This window comes from Gigantopelta aegis, chromosome 4, assembly GCF_016097555.1.
Source record: "Gigantopelta aegis isolate Gae_Host chromosome 4, Gae_host_genome, whole genome shotgun sequence".
NCBI lineage: Eukaryota > Metazoa > Mollusca > Gastropoda > Neomphalida > Peltospiridae > Gigantopelta > Gigantopelta aegis.
Genome location: NC_054702.1, coordinates 10,912,455 through 10,928,679, shown reverse-complemented (window position 1 = coordinate 10,928,679; position 16,225 = coordinate 10,912,455). Strand labels below are relative to the sequence as shown.

At 38.0% G+C, this 16,225-nt stretch overlaps 2 protein-coding genes across 4 annotated transcripts in view; both read left to right on the top strand.

Moving 5' to 3' along the window:
* The first annotated feature begins 268 nt into the window (after window positions 1-268).
* On the top strand, window positions 269-3,108 carry LOC121372096. The gene is made up of 2 exons (XM_041498359.1): window positions 269-786; window positions 2,712-3,108. Exons 1-2 carry the CDS (start codon window positions 324-326, stop codon window positions 2,726-2,728), a joined length of 480 nt encoding a protein of 159 aa, XP_041354293.1. The 5' UTR covers window positions 269-323; the 3' UTR covers window positions 2,729-3,108.
* A 4,278-nt stretch (window positions 3,109-7,386) lies between these two features.
* LOC121372656 overlaps window positions 7,387-16,225 on the top strand; it is a 90,308-nt gene continuing 81,469 nt past the window's right edge. Inside the window, exons 1-5 of one of the 3 annotated variants that reach the window (XM_041499097.1) lie at window positions 7,387-7,881; window positions 10,114-10,155; window positions 11,868-12,002; window positions 13,144-13,314; window positions 14,318-14,413. In XM_041499097.1, the coding sequence (XP_041355031.1) occupies window positions 7,503-7,881; window positions 10,114-10,155; window positions 11,868-12,002; window positions 13,144-13,314; window positions 14,318-14,413 (823 nt within the window). In that variant the 5' untranslated portion in view covers window positions 7,387-7,502. The remainder of the gene's footprint in view (window positions 7,882-10,113; window positions 10,156-11,867; window positions 12,003-13,143; window positions 13,315-14,317; window positions 14,414-16,225) is intronic. The other 2 variants (XM_041499098.1, XM_041499100.1) reach the window with 2 other exon arrangements.

The following is a 16,225-nucleotide window of genomic DNA, read 5'->3' as shown; positions in this document are numbered from 1 at the left end:
AATCCAGTTTGGGCTTCTGACAAATATTAAGACGACCAGAAACACATTAAATATACAGACACTGATATTCTAAACAAGAAAATATATTTAATATGTAAGTTTAATCGTAGAAATATTTTATTAGTCGGAAACATCTTACAATGCAGCAAACTTAGGAATGTCCCTTTAAGCGTACGTCACATGCATAAATCCGCACCCAACATATTGCTGCAGACACGAAATACACAATTTCTACTTTCGTTTTCCCAGAAGGAAGGAAATGGTCGTTAATTCTTTTCCTGGAAATATCTAGGTCACCCTGCACGACGGTTCTCTAAGTCAAAATGGGGAACGCAGACAGTACGAACGTGACATCGTATAACGAAAGGGCCGTTCGGCCGACACTCGGATCAAGATCCGTCCGTCCGTCCCAGCTCCGCTTCACTCACGACAGCATTGGATATAAATTCCGAGGTGGCTACACACTGGAGAACTCACTGCGAGATTTGCTGAACAACAAAATAAATGTTCAGTCTCTCCCTCGGATGGAGGTTATGCACCACGACGGGCACCTGTACGTCGTAAGGGGAAATCGCAGACTGTACCTGTTGCAGAAGCTGGAAAAGTTTGGGTTGGTTAATGAGATTACCGTGTACGTCCGGCGTTTTGACTCGACTCTGTTCGACAAGCAGCACACGACGGACTGCGGTGGTGCGTACGTTAGAATTCGGGGAAGACAAAACACGGACGCGACACTCGAGTTGATAATAGAACAGCACGTACACAATGAGAGATATAGAAACGAAGGTAATGTTCTCCCGTTGGAATTTTTGACTGAACTGGGGTGGGGAGTATAAATATATCTAATCTATAATATAATACACAGTCCGTTTTAAACATTTCCCATCGTTCTGACTGCTTCTCGTTTTTTGATTTGTACTGCGGACTGCCTTCTTTGTACTCACACGATGCCGCATTTAGTAAGGATTTTTTTTTTTGCGCTCAGGTCTAGTCGACTACCGTACACACAACGTTCTAAATATTGCGTAATATTCTATAAATACAACCGTAATGTGTTACATGTATACAGCCTCGACTAATGAGGCTGGCTATCTACATGGCCAGGCGCGTGTACAGGGGAAGGATTTTGTAACTTTTTTTTCTTGAATCGCCTAGAAACGTCGCTTGCCACAGTCTAGAGCCCTCCCTGTAAACGCATACGCATATGATGGCGGCTCTATTTTGGCAGGACAGCCCAGTGTGAGGCCACTACACCACATTGAAACTTCTCAGTGCGTAGCAAAGATTACACCCCATTGAGTAATTTAATATTGTAAAGCCATATAATAGGCTTACATAAAAGGGGCGTTTAATTGTTTTGTTTAACGACACCACTAGAACACATTGATTTATTAACCATTGGTGTGAATCGTTTGATACTTCTTACCTGAAGTCTTCGAAGACACCCGCTACGTGTTTCCATCAGCAGCAAGGAATTTATATATATATATTTCCCCACAGACATGACAGCACACTGCACATACCGTGTCATTTTATGTACAGGCCATGGGGCACTGGTTAGGTCCGAGAAAAAAAAATCAGATAAGAGGTTCGATCCAAGCACCGCAGACGAGCGCTCTACCGACTTAACTAGACTAAGACATAATCTTGCCATAGACTTTAACATTGTAAATGCTCCTTTCGAACTTTAAGATTTATACTGAACTGGAACATCAAAGGCTGTGGTATGTATGGTTCGGTCTATCAGAAAGTGTATACAAAAGATCCCTTGCATGCTTTCATTATATCGACCAAATATCGAAATAAACCATACAGCAAAAATGTAATAATATATCTACCTTTGTCTTGACATCAAATAGTCGATGTATCTTCAAGCTGAGGTGTCGTTAAGCATTCGTTCATTCATTCAGTATATACTTCAAGCACTAATTTAAACATATATTTACTGTATTTTCGAAGTTCGGTGGATAGCTCGAGCGACCACTAGCCCTCCCCATATTGTATGTTGTACACTACAACATATCAATGGGGGGGGGGGGGGGGAGCTAGAGCAGTAGAGGTGACTCGAGCTACTTGGTGGTGTGCTCAGACCACAGTTAATTACACTATGTTTTATCATAATATAGCCCCAGTGGCTATAGCAGTTTTATTAATCTCTCATTGCCATTTCACAAGAAAGTTTACCTGCCTGGGCAAATGACCAATCAAAACGACAATCCCAGTTACCCAGCTAGTTTTTGCTTTTACGTTATATCAATGTAAACAAACACACGTGGGCTAAGGGGCTGATTTACAACCATTTCTGTGCTTTTTACACAAAGGTATGCAGTATCCATAATCCAGTTTAAACAAAGTGCACATATTCACAAACTGCATCCTTTTCCCTGTCAAAGCCAGTGTAACAATTCAGAGTACAAAGCAGCTCCCCAGCCAATAATCAGATCACAACAAAACTACATTTCCTCGCATACATTTCCGTACTGAATGGGTAGATAACTCTAGTCTGTGGCCAAACGTTGGGGAGGTTATTTATCTTTATTTTGTTTAATTAATTTGTTTGATTTTTTCATTTTTTTAAAACTATCACTCGTTTAAGCTTGTTTATTATGTTATTTATTTTCAGTATTATGTATTAATGTAGTTACTACTGTATTAATTAATTAATTAATTAATTAATTATTTATTTATATATATATTTCCATAATTTACAGGTTGTATTATACTGTAATGAAGAAATGCAACGAACCTTTACAAGAAAAAAAACCCACCTGACGGCATTCTGGATGTGGCTGTGTTGATAATTGAAAGCAAACAAACAAAGGCCTAAAAAGTGTGTTTTCGGGAACCCTATTTCTTCTTCTTATTATTATTATTAAATTATTATTATTATTATTATTAAATTATTATTATTATTGTTATTATTATCTGATTTTTTAAAATTAATATTTAAAAGAAAAAAGCAACAACAACAAAAACCCTACCTACCTTACTTAATTATTGTTTCTAGTCAAGTTCCCAGATTCACACACTTTTGTTTCTACGCCTGACAATGCAATTTGTTTATGGTGCTCCCTTCAATACCAAACATAGTATTAAACTTGAAAGTTACATGATGTTCTATTCTTTTATTTTCCATGCCACTAGAGAACATTGATATATTAATCATCCGCTATTGGATGTTCAACATTTGGTAAATTTGACATATAGTCTTAGAGAGGAAACCCGCTACATGTTTCCCATTAGTATAGAACTCTTTCATATACACATCCCACATTCAGGATAGCACATACCACGGCCTTTGATATACCAGTCTTGGTGCACTGGCTGGAACGAGAAATAGCCCAGTGGGCCCACCGACGGGGATCGATCCCAGACCGACCGCGCATCAGGCGAGTGCTCTACCACTGGAGCACATCCCACCCCCATTGGATTCTTTATATGCATTTTACCATAGACAGGACAGTATATACCACAGCGTTTGATGTACGACTCGTGTGTACTTGTTAGGACGGGAAAAAACCCTTAGAGTCTACTTCAGGAATTCGATCCTGTGATGAATCATATTTCTGGCCGAAAATTATAAGATTAGTATACAGTACGAAACTCCCAAACCGGGGGGAAAGTAATCTCATCAAACACGTTACAAAATTTGTGTATCATGTTTGATGAGATATATAAGATTAGTATTACTGGCCTTATTAGTAATAAGATTAGTGTTACTGGCCTTATTAGTAATAAGGTTAGAGTTACTGGCCTTATTAGTAATAAGATTAGTGTTACTGGCCTTATTAGTAATAAGCTTAGTGTTACTGGCCTTATTAGTAATAAGATTAGTGTTACTGGCCTTATTAGTAATAAGATTAGAGTTACTGGCCTTATTAGTAATAACATTAGTGTTACTGACCTTATTAGTAATAAGATTAGAGTTACTGGCCTTATTAGTAATAAGATTAGTGTTACTGGCCTTACTAGTAATAAGATTAGAGTTACTGGCCTTATTAGTAATAAGATTAGTGTTACTGGCCTTACTAGTAATAAGATTAGTGTTACTGGCCTTATTAGTAATACGATTAGTGTTACTGGCCTTACTAGTAATAACATTAGTGTGCTCGGCCTTACTAGTAATAAGATTAGTATTATTGACCTTATTAGTAATACGATTACTAGTGATAAGATTAGTGTTACTGGCCTTACTAGTAATGTGATTAGTGTTACTAGCCTTACTAGTAATAAGATTAGTATTACTAGCCTTACTAGTAATAAGATTAGTGTTATTGGCCTTATTAGTAATACGATTAGTGTTACTGGCCTTACTAGTAATAACATTAGTGTGCTTGGCCTTACTAGTAATAAGATTAGTATTATTGACCTTATTAGTAATACGATTACTAGTGATAAGATTAGTGTTACTGGCCTTACTAGTAATGTGATTAGTGTTACTAGCCTTACTAGTAATAAGATTAGTGTTATTGGCCTTATTAGTAATAAGATTAGTGTTACTGACCTTATTAATAATACGATTACTGTTATTGACCTTACTAGTAATAAGATTAGTGTTACTAGCCTTACTAGTAATAAGATTAGTGTTATTGGCCTTATTAGTAATACGATTAGTGTTACTGGCCTTACTAGTAATAACATTAGTGTGCTTGGCCTTACTAGTAATAAGATTAGTATTATTGACCTTATTAGTAATACGATTACTAGTGATAAGATTAGTGTTACTGGCCTTACTAGTAATGTGATTAGTGTTACTAGCCTTACTAGTAATAAGATTAGTATTACTAGCCTTACTAGTAATAAGATTAGTGTTATTGGCCTTATTAGTAATACGATTAGTGTTACTGGCCTTACTAGTAATAACATTAGTGTGCTTGGCCTTACTAGTAATAAGATTAGTATTATTGATCTTATTAGTAATACGATTACTAGTGATAAGATTAGTGTTACTGGCCTTACTAGTAATGCGATTAGTGTTACTAGCCTTACTAGTAATAAGATTAGTGTTATTGGCCTTATTAGTAATAAGATTAGTGTTACTGACCTTATTAATAATACGATTACTGTTATTGACCTTACTAGTAATAAGATTAGTGTTACTAGCCTTACTAGTAATAAGATTAGTGTTATTGGCCTTATTAGTAATACGATTAGTGTTACTAGCCTTACTAGTAATAAGATTAGTGTTACTGGCCTTACTAGTCATAAGATTAGTGTTACTAGCCTTACTAGTAATAAGATTAGTGTTACTAGCCTTACTAGTAATACGATTAGTGTTATTGGCCTTATTAGTAATAAGATTAGTGTTACTGGCCTTACTAGTAATAAGATTAGTGTTACTTGTCTTAGTGCCCAACTGGTCCACAAAATTTCACCCACTTAATGTTCAAGTTTGCTGTCAAGGGCACAATTAAACCTCGGCTATATGTGCTGTTTGTTCAGAACAGGTGTTACTGTTAGTAGCTAGAGAGAAGTCGGTGTGGTAGCCTTATGCTAATCTAAGACTGTCAACTGTCACGACAAAGTTGGCCACGTCGACTGTTGCGTTGTAATTCCCCCAACTCCTGACTTAGAATGGTGCGCTCAGATTAACAACTAATGAGTTCTACGAAGATAATCAAGTTGGAAGAGCGTCCAGACTAGCAACTGGACAATAATGTAGAAGTCGTGACGGCAGAAATTTGGCAAACTTTCAACAGAACCGAAAAATGAACCGCTGTTTGATCCAGTATTGGAACACAAACTAACAATACGCCAATAGGTTTTTTTTCCTTCTGAGTACCTTTTTAATAGGCTTCGAAGATGAGTAGAAAATGTGTTTTGCAAATGTTGACATTTCTTAGACTTTGCTGTAATATATGAGAAACATGTATTTTAAACAAAATTAACCTTCATAATTCAATATAAGTGCCACACAAGTAAATAACCAAACGCAATACAATATACATGTAGTCTGATAAATATATTTATTTTGTGAAAGTCAATACTATGTTAAATATAACAAATAAACAAACGTGTAAATACAATTATATTCTAAACTCATATCAAACATATCACAGCTGATTTGGTCGGTCATTGACGTAAGCAAGTAAATTCAGAACTGAAGTATAACTGTAAAATAAAATAATACTTTGCATTGGTAATCATTATTAGACATAATCTTATAGTTGATTGGTCTTAGAACGGGGTGGTCATTAGGCGTGGGTGAGTGGGTGGGGTTTGGGGGTATATAGTTCAGTCGGGTGAGCCTCACCTGAGCTGCTGGGGTCACAGGATCAAATCACCTCGGTGGATCCATTCAACTGATTGGGGTTTGTTTCTCGTTCCAAACAGTGCACCGTAACTGGTCAAAGTCCGTGGTATGTGTTTTCCTGTCTGTGGGGAAGTGCATATAAAAGGTCCCTTGCTACATTAGGACAAAAATGAAGCGAGTTTCCTCTGATGGCTACGTGTCAGAATTATCAAATGTCAATCTAATTAAAATTAGCTCCACTACTACATGTGGATCTAACACCAGCCATTTGGAGCTCATGTCCACCAATCAAAACCTTACTTGCAGAATCCTGCCAGTGATTTAAAAATAATTTGAAAACATTCCGAATTATCCTGAGGGTATATGCGATAGTTATAATTTTATTATATATTAATTTTCATTTTTTATTTTACTATCCCCCTCCAAACCTCCCCCAAAGTTCCCTTGGCATTCCACCTCATGTCACTCACCCCCCCTCCCCCCAATGGATTTTATGGATCCGCCACTGACCACGGCGTTTGGTGTACCAGTCGTGGTGCACTGTCTTAAACGAGAAATAGAACAATAGGCCCACCGACAAGTATCGATCTCAAACCGACCGCACATCAAGCAAGCGCTTTACTACTGGGCTACATCCCCCCCCCCCCCCCCCCGTGTATACATAGGTTGTTTACTATAGATCGCTGACGTTCAGCCATTGTAAACATCACGCATGCTGTTAGGACTTTTTGATTGTAAATTTCGGGTGACCCTTAAAGACTCCAGAGTTACTTTGAAGAATATGCAGGCTCGTAGGAACAATAAATGAAAGGGGATCTCAATTTTGGCGTACATTATGTAGTATGGCAGCCACATGCCTACGTCCCCGATTTCTACGGACCTGGTATTAGATAAGAGGTATCACAATGCCGATGTATATATACCATACTGCTACTTTCTTTACTTTTGTAAACAAATGTTAACATTATCGTTAATAAGATTGTATTTGGTAACAACAAAGCCGCGAATCAGTTCTACTTTCACTTTCCCAATGATGTTACCTGGAAATCGTTACACTGCTGACGGGATTCCCGGAACAGCTCGATATAGTTATTTGCCCATTTGCCTTTCCGAGAATTTCAATATCGAAACTGAAGTCTGCGTTTAGTATTCGTAGATAAATTTTCAGGTTAACACGAACCGAGAAACACGCTTTACCTGGCTATTATTAACCATATGAGCTAAACACAAAGAAAGTAACGAGAAAGGTATGGAGTTCTATCCGTCTGAACTTCGTTTCGCCCAGGACAGCATTGCGGATTATTTTCGTGGTGGTAGGACCCTCCAGGACTCGTTCAGGAGCCTACTAAAAGTTGACAGCCCGGAGACAGTGCTTCCTAAAATGGATGCGATGTACTACGAAGGAAAATTCTTCGTCACAGACGGGAACCGACGTCTGTATCTGCTGAAATTACTCGAGTCTGAGGGGCTGGTTACGGGGAAGGTCAGCGTGAATTTGACGTCGTTCAATGGATTTAAATACACCACCGACAACGACGGCACGTCGGTACGGGTACGGCGGCAAAGAAACATGGAACAAATACTGAAGGGGATATTGAGAGAATACAGCCATCTTCACAGGAAACGAAGTAAGTATATTTATGTATATACATTGTATATTGACGAGACGTTGATATTTTAATAAACGAGATGTTGATATTTTAATAAACGAGATGTTGAAATTTTAATAAACCCTAATGCTAATGGGGTTCAAACTGAAATATTTTTTATAAATTAAAGAAAACTAAATTAATATTTGCGCTTCTTATGTTCAATATAGGAAGACAAACGTGCAACGGTTTTGAGCCTCAAGTGGAGGGGAAGGGGGTGGGGTGGACCCTCTCCCGGTTTATACGGTCTGATTATACTATATTGTAAAGGCGGCATTATTGATTATTGGAAAGATATAATCATATTCACAGAAAACGAAGTATGCATATCGTTCTCAGTATCAATACTGTGTTACTGAAGTCGCATTGTCGAGTATATTATATTAAAGTAAACAACCATGTTCGCAGGGATCGAAGTATGTGTATCATCATAATCAATACCCGCACGTTTTACAAACTGTTGTTCAAGCCGCAATCTCAAGTAGATTTTTCTTTAAGGGAATATGCAGAGAATATAACCATATCCATAAGAAAGGAAAAGAAAGAAGTGTTTTTATTTAACGACGCACTCAACACATTTTATTTACGGTTATATGGCGTCAGACATATGGTTAAGGACCACACAGATTTTGAGAGGAAACCCGCTGTCGCCACTACATGGGCTACTCTTTCGATTGGCAGCAAGGGATCTTTTATTTGCGCTTCCCACAGGCAGGATAGCACAAACCATGGCCTTTGTTGAACCAGTTATGGATCACTGGTCGGTGCAAGTGGTTTACACCTACCCATTGAGCCTTGCGGAGCACTCACTCAGCGTTTGGAGTTGGTATCTGGATTAAAAATCCCATGCCTCGACTGGGATCCGAACCCAGTACCTACCAGCCTGTAGACCGATGACCTGCCACGACGCCACCGAGGCCGGTCCATAAGAAAGGAAGTATGAAATTTAAAAAAAAAAAAAAAAAAAAAAAAAAAAAAAATCCGCAATATCGAGTAAATAATTTAATATTTAAAGGCTTACTGTCACGGATTTAAGGACCTTATTTCTCTAAAAATGGATAATAAATAAAAATTACATTAATTGTTGGAAACGAAATCTAGCTATCGCATCACCTTAACTGAACCATGATGGAGTGAAATCCATGTCATCCCTCTCGGCAATTTTATTTTTTGAATTATGGACCTTTGCCATAATTCAATTATTTTTACAAAATGTCGTTAACAAATGGAGTATGGTGGTTATGAAGATGGTTGAATAAAGTACATTTAGGGATAAATCAAATTACTTTTGTCGATCCCGCTTACGTGCATGAAACAGTGGACACACCTTGCACGAACATTTATGTGTGCGTGTATGTGTGTGTTTGTATGTGTGTGTTTGTATGTATGTATGTGCGTGTTTGTATGTATGTATGTGTGTATGAGTGTTTGTGTGTCTGTGGTGTGTGTATGTGTGTGTATGTGTTTGTGTGCGCGTGTGTGTATGTTTGTGAGTGTGTGTGTGTGTGTTTGTGTGTGTGTGTGTGTGTGTGTGGTTTTTGTGTGTGTGTTTGTATTTGTGTTTGTGTGTGTGTGGTGTCTGTGTGAGATATATATATATATATATATATATATATATATATATATATATATATATATATATATATATATATATATATATATAGGTAGTACAATACCAAATAACTTCCGGCTGGGTCAAAGTTCGAGGTGCACCGAACTTTTGATAGAGAAGTGAACACCACAAGTCCTGTGATTGGTTATAAATGTGAGTGTGTTGGTTGTAAAAAATAATAGTTTCATCTGGGTAAAATAAATGTGCAATTTTATTTCATCTAGTACCAATGTGTCAAGTAGCCTTGTGCTTGAAACATGTATGGGGTACCTGTAAAAAAAAGTACTAAAATTTTGTGCGAAACTAGGGTAGTCATAGACGCTACCCGTTATCTCAGAAACGAGCAGCTTGACCCCCATTTTTTTCTGTTTCACTTTAAGCGTAAGGGGTGGTAGTATTTATATCTGTGGCGTTTATGTCGGTTGATACGTTGCAGGTAGGAGTTTTAGCCGTATATGTTACTATTGTCGTCTATGGGATTTGATTTGGTAGTGTACACCCTATAGAGAGAGAGAGAGAGTGCCTGTTAACCTCTGATAAAGTTTCAGTACTGTTCCTTCTGTTATTGATTGCTCTGTATTTTATTCTTTATTTCACAGCAGTGTCACAAGTGAAGAGCAGTTTTTACGGCATCGATCAAGGTATGGTGGTAGTGGTAGTAGTAGTTTATTTACTTTATGCCGTGTGGCTCATAAGCATACAATTATATACAATATTATAAAACATATTTAAACAATAATTGATCAGCATAAACATAAACAAGTGGATGTGTATTTGGAGGATGGACAGTTACACGTATTTGGTCGTAAATGTAATGCACGTTTAAAATATTTTCCAAGGTTACAAAGTTGTTTTCTATTCTAAACAGACAGTAATTGTATTAATTTAAAAACAGATAGTCTTAACGGTACGTCCATCCCTCCCAGACCGTAGTGTGGCAGTCATGACAAATCAGGGCTCTATATCTGCCTTAACCCATTTTTATTTGTTGTTTTGTTTACGACACCTCTAGAGCATATTAATTTATTAATCATCGGCTACTGGATGTCAAACATTTGCTAATTTTGACATATTGTTTTAGAGAGGAAACTCGCTACATTTTTCCATTAGTAGCAATCAATCTTTTATATGCACCATACCACAGACAGTACAGCACATACCACGGCCGTTGATACACCTGTCGTGGTGTACTGGCTGAAACGAGAAATAGCCCAATGGGCCTACCGATGGGGATCGATCCCAAACCGACCGCACATCAAGCGAGTGCTTTACCAGTGGGCTACGTGCTCGGGCGGTATGGCGTTCGCGTGAGGTGCTTACGTTGTAGGATCGAACCACCTCAGTAGACCCATTATGTGATTGGGATTTCTCCCGTTCCAACCAGTGCCCCACCACTATTATATCAAAGACATTGAGCTGTACTGTCCTACCAGTGGGAAAATGTATATAAAAGATCTAATGGAAAAATATAGTGGGTTTCCTCAAAGGCCACATGTCCAAAAATAGCATAATATTGTTTAACATCCAATAGCCAATGCATGATACATATCAATGGGCTCCAATAATGTCGTTAAACAAAACAAACATAACTTTGTAAAGCAAACCAGTACCAACAAAAAGGCTGAGACGAGGGTGTGTAAACCCGTACCAACAAAAAGGCTGAGACGAGGGTGTGTGTCTCTCTGTGTGTGTGTGTGTGTGTCTGTGTCTGTGTGTGTCTCTGTGTGTGTGTGTCTGTGTGTGTGTGTGTCTGTCTGTCAGTGTGTGTGTGTGTCTGTGTGTGTGTGTTTCTGTGCCCCCAATTTAGTAACCACATTTTAAATATATATATACAAACAAAAACACGCTTTAGGGCGGAATATTTATATTGAGGATATTGCTATTTTATTTTCCAACTGCTATGGAATCTGCCCCAAGTTCAACCAGCAAACGTTTCGCTGACGTTCGCGAACTATTTGATTGGTTCCCAACGTGGCCATTTGGTTTAAGGTGAATCGCATAAACGAGTCTAGCCGACGTTATCAGTTGGAGCTGTTGACTGAACTTATCCCAGATTGTTGCCATAGGTAAACTACAGTGTTAACCTATATTGATAATTACAAATGTATTTAAAACTCAAATAACATTCTCAGTTCATCTAAATTTCGTACAGAAACCAGACCCATATCGACTTGCTTTTGTAAAACTGAGTTCTTACCGGCAATGAATAGTAGCAAATCCATTGGTATTTTGGAGGTGTAACACCCTCTCCCAAAACACCTAAACACTTCAAGTACAACTCCAACAAGTGGCCTTTTTACTCCCACCAAATCATGGTTCCTGCCCTTGAGTAATATATTAATTATTTATTCAGGTTCTATTTCATCAAACTCCAGTTATAACCGTCAAACGATCCAATCAAATATGTTTGCTAACCCACCGTCTATCAGAAGAGTCACGGAGGCACGAACCCAGCAACCTTATTCCTTCAGTCGAGCAAGTAGTACAGGTAATGTTCACGGTGTCGTTTTAACCAAACAAAAAAAAGAGAAAGAAAGAAGGAAAAAAGAGGGATTGCCCACTTTAGAAAGATTACGACTAACAGATCCTTCTAGTTAGTTTGTTTTGTTTAACGACACCACTAGAGCACATTGATTAATTAATCTTCGGCTGTTGGATGTCAAACATTTGGTAATTTTAACATAATCTTAGAGAAAAAACCCGCTACATTTTTTTATTAGTAGCAACAAGTCTTTTATATGCATCATCCCACAGCAGGATAGCACATACCACGACCTTTAATATACTAGTCGTGGTGCACTGGCTGGCAAAAGAAATAGCCCAATGGGCCCAGCGACGGGTATCGATCCCAAATCTAGATGACATATTAAAGATATTTTCCTGTTTTGAATATCAGTATCTTGTATAAACAAGGTGTCTACTGTCCTAACGTGTGTAGCATGTAACCCTAATCCCAATAATGTTGCACTTAAAACAAACAAATGAACAATCACAGGTACAAACATCGGAGCAGGAACGCAAATATATACTTGGGTATACAGACACTGGCATTCTAAACAAGAAAATGTAGTTAATATGCAATAGTTGTCTCCAAAATGGCTTCGTCTGTAGACCCATTGGGCTATTTCTAACTCCAGTGAGTGCTCCACAACTGGTGTAACAAAGGCCGTGGTATGTACTATCTGGTCTGTGGGGTGGTGCATATAAGAGATCCCTTGCTGCTAATAAAAAAGAGTAGCCCATGAAGTGGCGACAGCGGATTTCCTCTCTCAATATATGTGTGGTCCTTAACCATATGTCTGACGCCATATAACCGTAAATAAAATGTGTTGAGTGCGTTGTTAAATAAAACAGTTCCTTCCTTCCTTTCCAAAACGGCTTAGTTAGTCGGAAATGTCTTACAATGGTAAACTGAGGGCAAGTCCCTATAAGTTCAAAATCATATGCCAGATTTCATCACTATTGTTTTTGTCATCCTAAACTGCAATGATGTTATGTAATGTGCAAACTGTAGCAAATTCCACAATAATAGCACCAAAGAGAGGGTTTGTCGGGTGCGTGGCTGATTTTTGTTTACTTTGCTATTTGTTTTCTGTTGTAATATTATACTTTTTTTTATTAAACTGTAGGTTCTGTTTCATCAAACTCCAGTTATAACCGGCCGAAATCGGCAATGAGCAAAGCCAGCACCAGAAGTCAGTACGGGCATCAGTCGATTCAATCAAATCAGTTTTATAACCCACCGTCTATCAGGGGAGTCGCAGGAGCGCGGACCCCGCAACCTTATTCCAGCAGCTCAGGTAATGAGAACGGGGTTGGTTTAGTAGAGGGCCCTGTAAGCTGGCAAACTTGGGCCCAATCATTATGTTTTCGATCACAGAACCGGCCTCGGTGGTGCAGTGGTTAAGCCATCGGACTACAGGCTGGTAGGTACAGGGTTCACAGTGGGTAGGTATAAGGCCACTACACCCTCTTCTCTCTCACTAACCAACTAACAACTAACCCACTGTCTTTAACAGACTGCCCAGATAGCTGAGATGTGTGCCCGGGACAGCGTGCTTGAACCTTAATTGGATATAAGCACGAAAATAAGTTGAAATAAATCAACCAGAGACGTTTTAACAAAAACAAAGCGTTTAAGAGAGAATAATAAAAACACTATACACACTGATGAGAAATCTTCGTATAACAAAGGGTCAGTCACAGGGGCGAGTAGAAAACAAGATAAAACATTGATATGATTTAATTACCATGACTCTGGTTTTTACAGCATCACGAAATAAAATGGTCTTATGCTAAATACAAATTCGGCCATAATAACTCGAGATGGAGGATTCGTCGTGGTGCCATGACTACCTGAGCCTAACTGTCAATGTGTTTTTATCTGTTCTAATGTTTTGGTGGAGGGGGGGGGGGGGGGGGGGGGGAGTGTAGAATGTCCCTTCTGTTGTTATATTCCTAGACCCGCCCCTGTAACTGATCTTTAGGTGAACTATTTCTGACTATCTTTGTCAAGTTTAGAATATGAATATTTCTGATCATTATATCATGTGCAGCATCTCAATATGAAGTTTAGCCTGTAATAATTTCATACATATGAATTCTCCTAAACTCTAAATATTTAAAATGCGTCAAAGGACACCCCAATAATATTTATTCCTTTAATTTCAAACTTTTTCATAGTTTTTATTACCAAAATGTATTATTTGTGAGAATATTATTAATACTGTCCGTTTTAATGGCAACAGACTCAAAAGAGTCTATTTAGTTTCTATTAATGCGACTGGTGTATGTTATTTACAGGTAGCAGTGCCCATGCTTTCCATGGAACCAATGTGGTGGGGTCCAGCAGTCCAGACGTGTATCTAGAACAAGACTCAAGAGAGAACACCACACATGGTTAGTACTACAGTTTTATAAAGGGCTGTTCCACAAACGAGTGTGGGTTAGTGAAGTGCAAGGTATACCAGAATTGATAAGTAATACAGCTTTATAAAGGGTTATTCAACAAATGTTTATGTGTTAGTGCAGTGCAGGGATTACCAGAAATGGTTAGTAATACAGCATTATACAGGGGTGTTCCACAAACTATTATGGGTTAGTGCAGTGCAAGGTATATTGGAACTAGTTAGTAATACAGCTTTATACAGGGATGTTCCACAAACTATTATGGGTTAGTGCAGTGCAAGGTATATTGGAACTGATGACTGCCATTACCCAGACATATATTACCTTTTTAGCATTTCTGATGTATTTCAACCTCTTGCGACAATGGAGGATATTTTTCCTCCAATCTTAGCGGGGCCTGATCCAGAATATATATTTTGAATGTTTAAGTGGGGTGGGGGTGGGGGCGGGAGTGCACAGTGGACCAACTCGAGAAAAGGGAAACACAGTGGAATGTGCTTTAAACCAGAAAAAAGGGGCACATAAATGTACTTGCGGGGGGGGGGGGGGGGGGGCATGTCCTCTGGGCCTCCCCCAACGTCTTGGATCCGCAGTACTTACTGTGTTGCTTGATACAGTAAAAAAAAAAAATTGAACGACACGGCTATTAGATGTCAAACTTTTGGTAATTTGACATATGATCTTAGAGAGGAAACCTGCTAGATTTTTCCATTAGTAGCAAGGGATCTTTTATGAGCACCATTCCACAGACAGAATAGCACATACCACGGCCTTTGATATTTCAGTCGTGGTGCACTGGCTGGAACGATAAATAGCTCAATGGGCCCACCGACGGGGATCGATCCCGGATGACCGTGCATCATGCTTGAAACAGTAATTGAAAGTTTTCTGTCCTGTCACAAAACGATGAGTGAATGCGTCTTGTGTTCTTTATCAGTTGTAAAAGTAATAATGGCCAAACGTCTGAATAATTTAATAAGAGGTATTCCAAAAGAATCCAGGTTAACCCTCTCAGTCAAAACCCAACTTGTAAAAAAAACCCTCCTGGTCTGAACCACACCTGTTCAAAACCCTTATACATATTTACATATATAATCGTATATATAAAAATATATTTTATTTAAAGAGACTGTTCAGAGTTTGCTACTACGGTAGCATGTTATCAACAAAGATAACCTTTTTAATGACCTTAATTTAATATTAATTAAACACATTTTATTAATTACAGTGTGTGTATATATACAAAATAGTTCTGGTCTTAATAATTTCAGCTTCGTTTGACGTAAGAAGAAAAGTAAAGGTGTTTTGGAAATAACAAAAACGTACTATTTTTGCGTGCAAGTTATTTACAAAACATTCAGTTTTATAAATAAATAATTTGTAGTAAATTCCATAGTATGAAAACAAGGCGTTCCCTGTGGGACGGCCTATATGACCGTCCCTTTAATTGTATTCCAAATAACACATATCCCTAAAATATAACACCACCTACATAGAAACAGTTCTAAGCAGTTTCTTGTGACGTCACTGATTGTTCCCGTGATAGATATGTTTGAAGCCATGAAACTTATAAATTAAATAATGTATAGAGGCTATTTCATGGGTTTTTTTAATACGATTTTTTTTTTTTATGTGTAAATACCATATTATTATGAATTGCGAAGCAATGAGTGAAAATATGGTTTTCACACATCATGAGTTGACATAAAAATCGTAATCTAAAAATACAAAAACATCATGAAATGGTATATTTATTATATACATCTTTCCTAATGTTTGACAATATCCTTTGCTTTTTGTTGA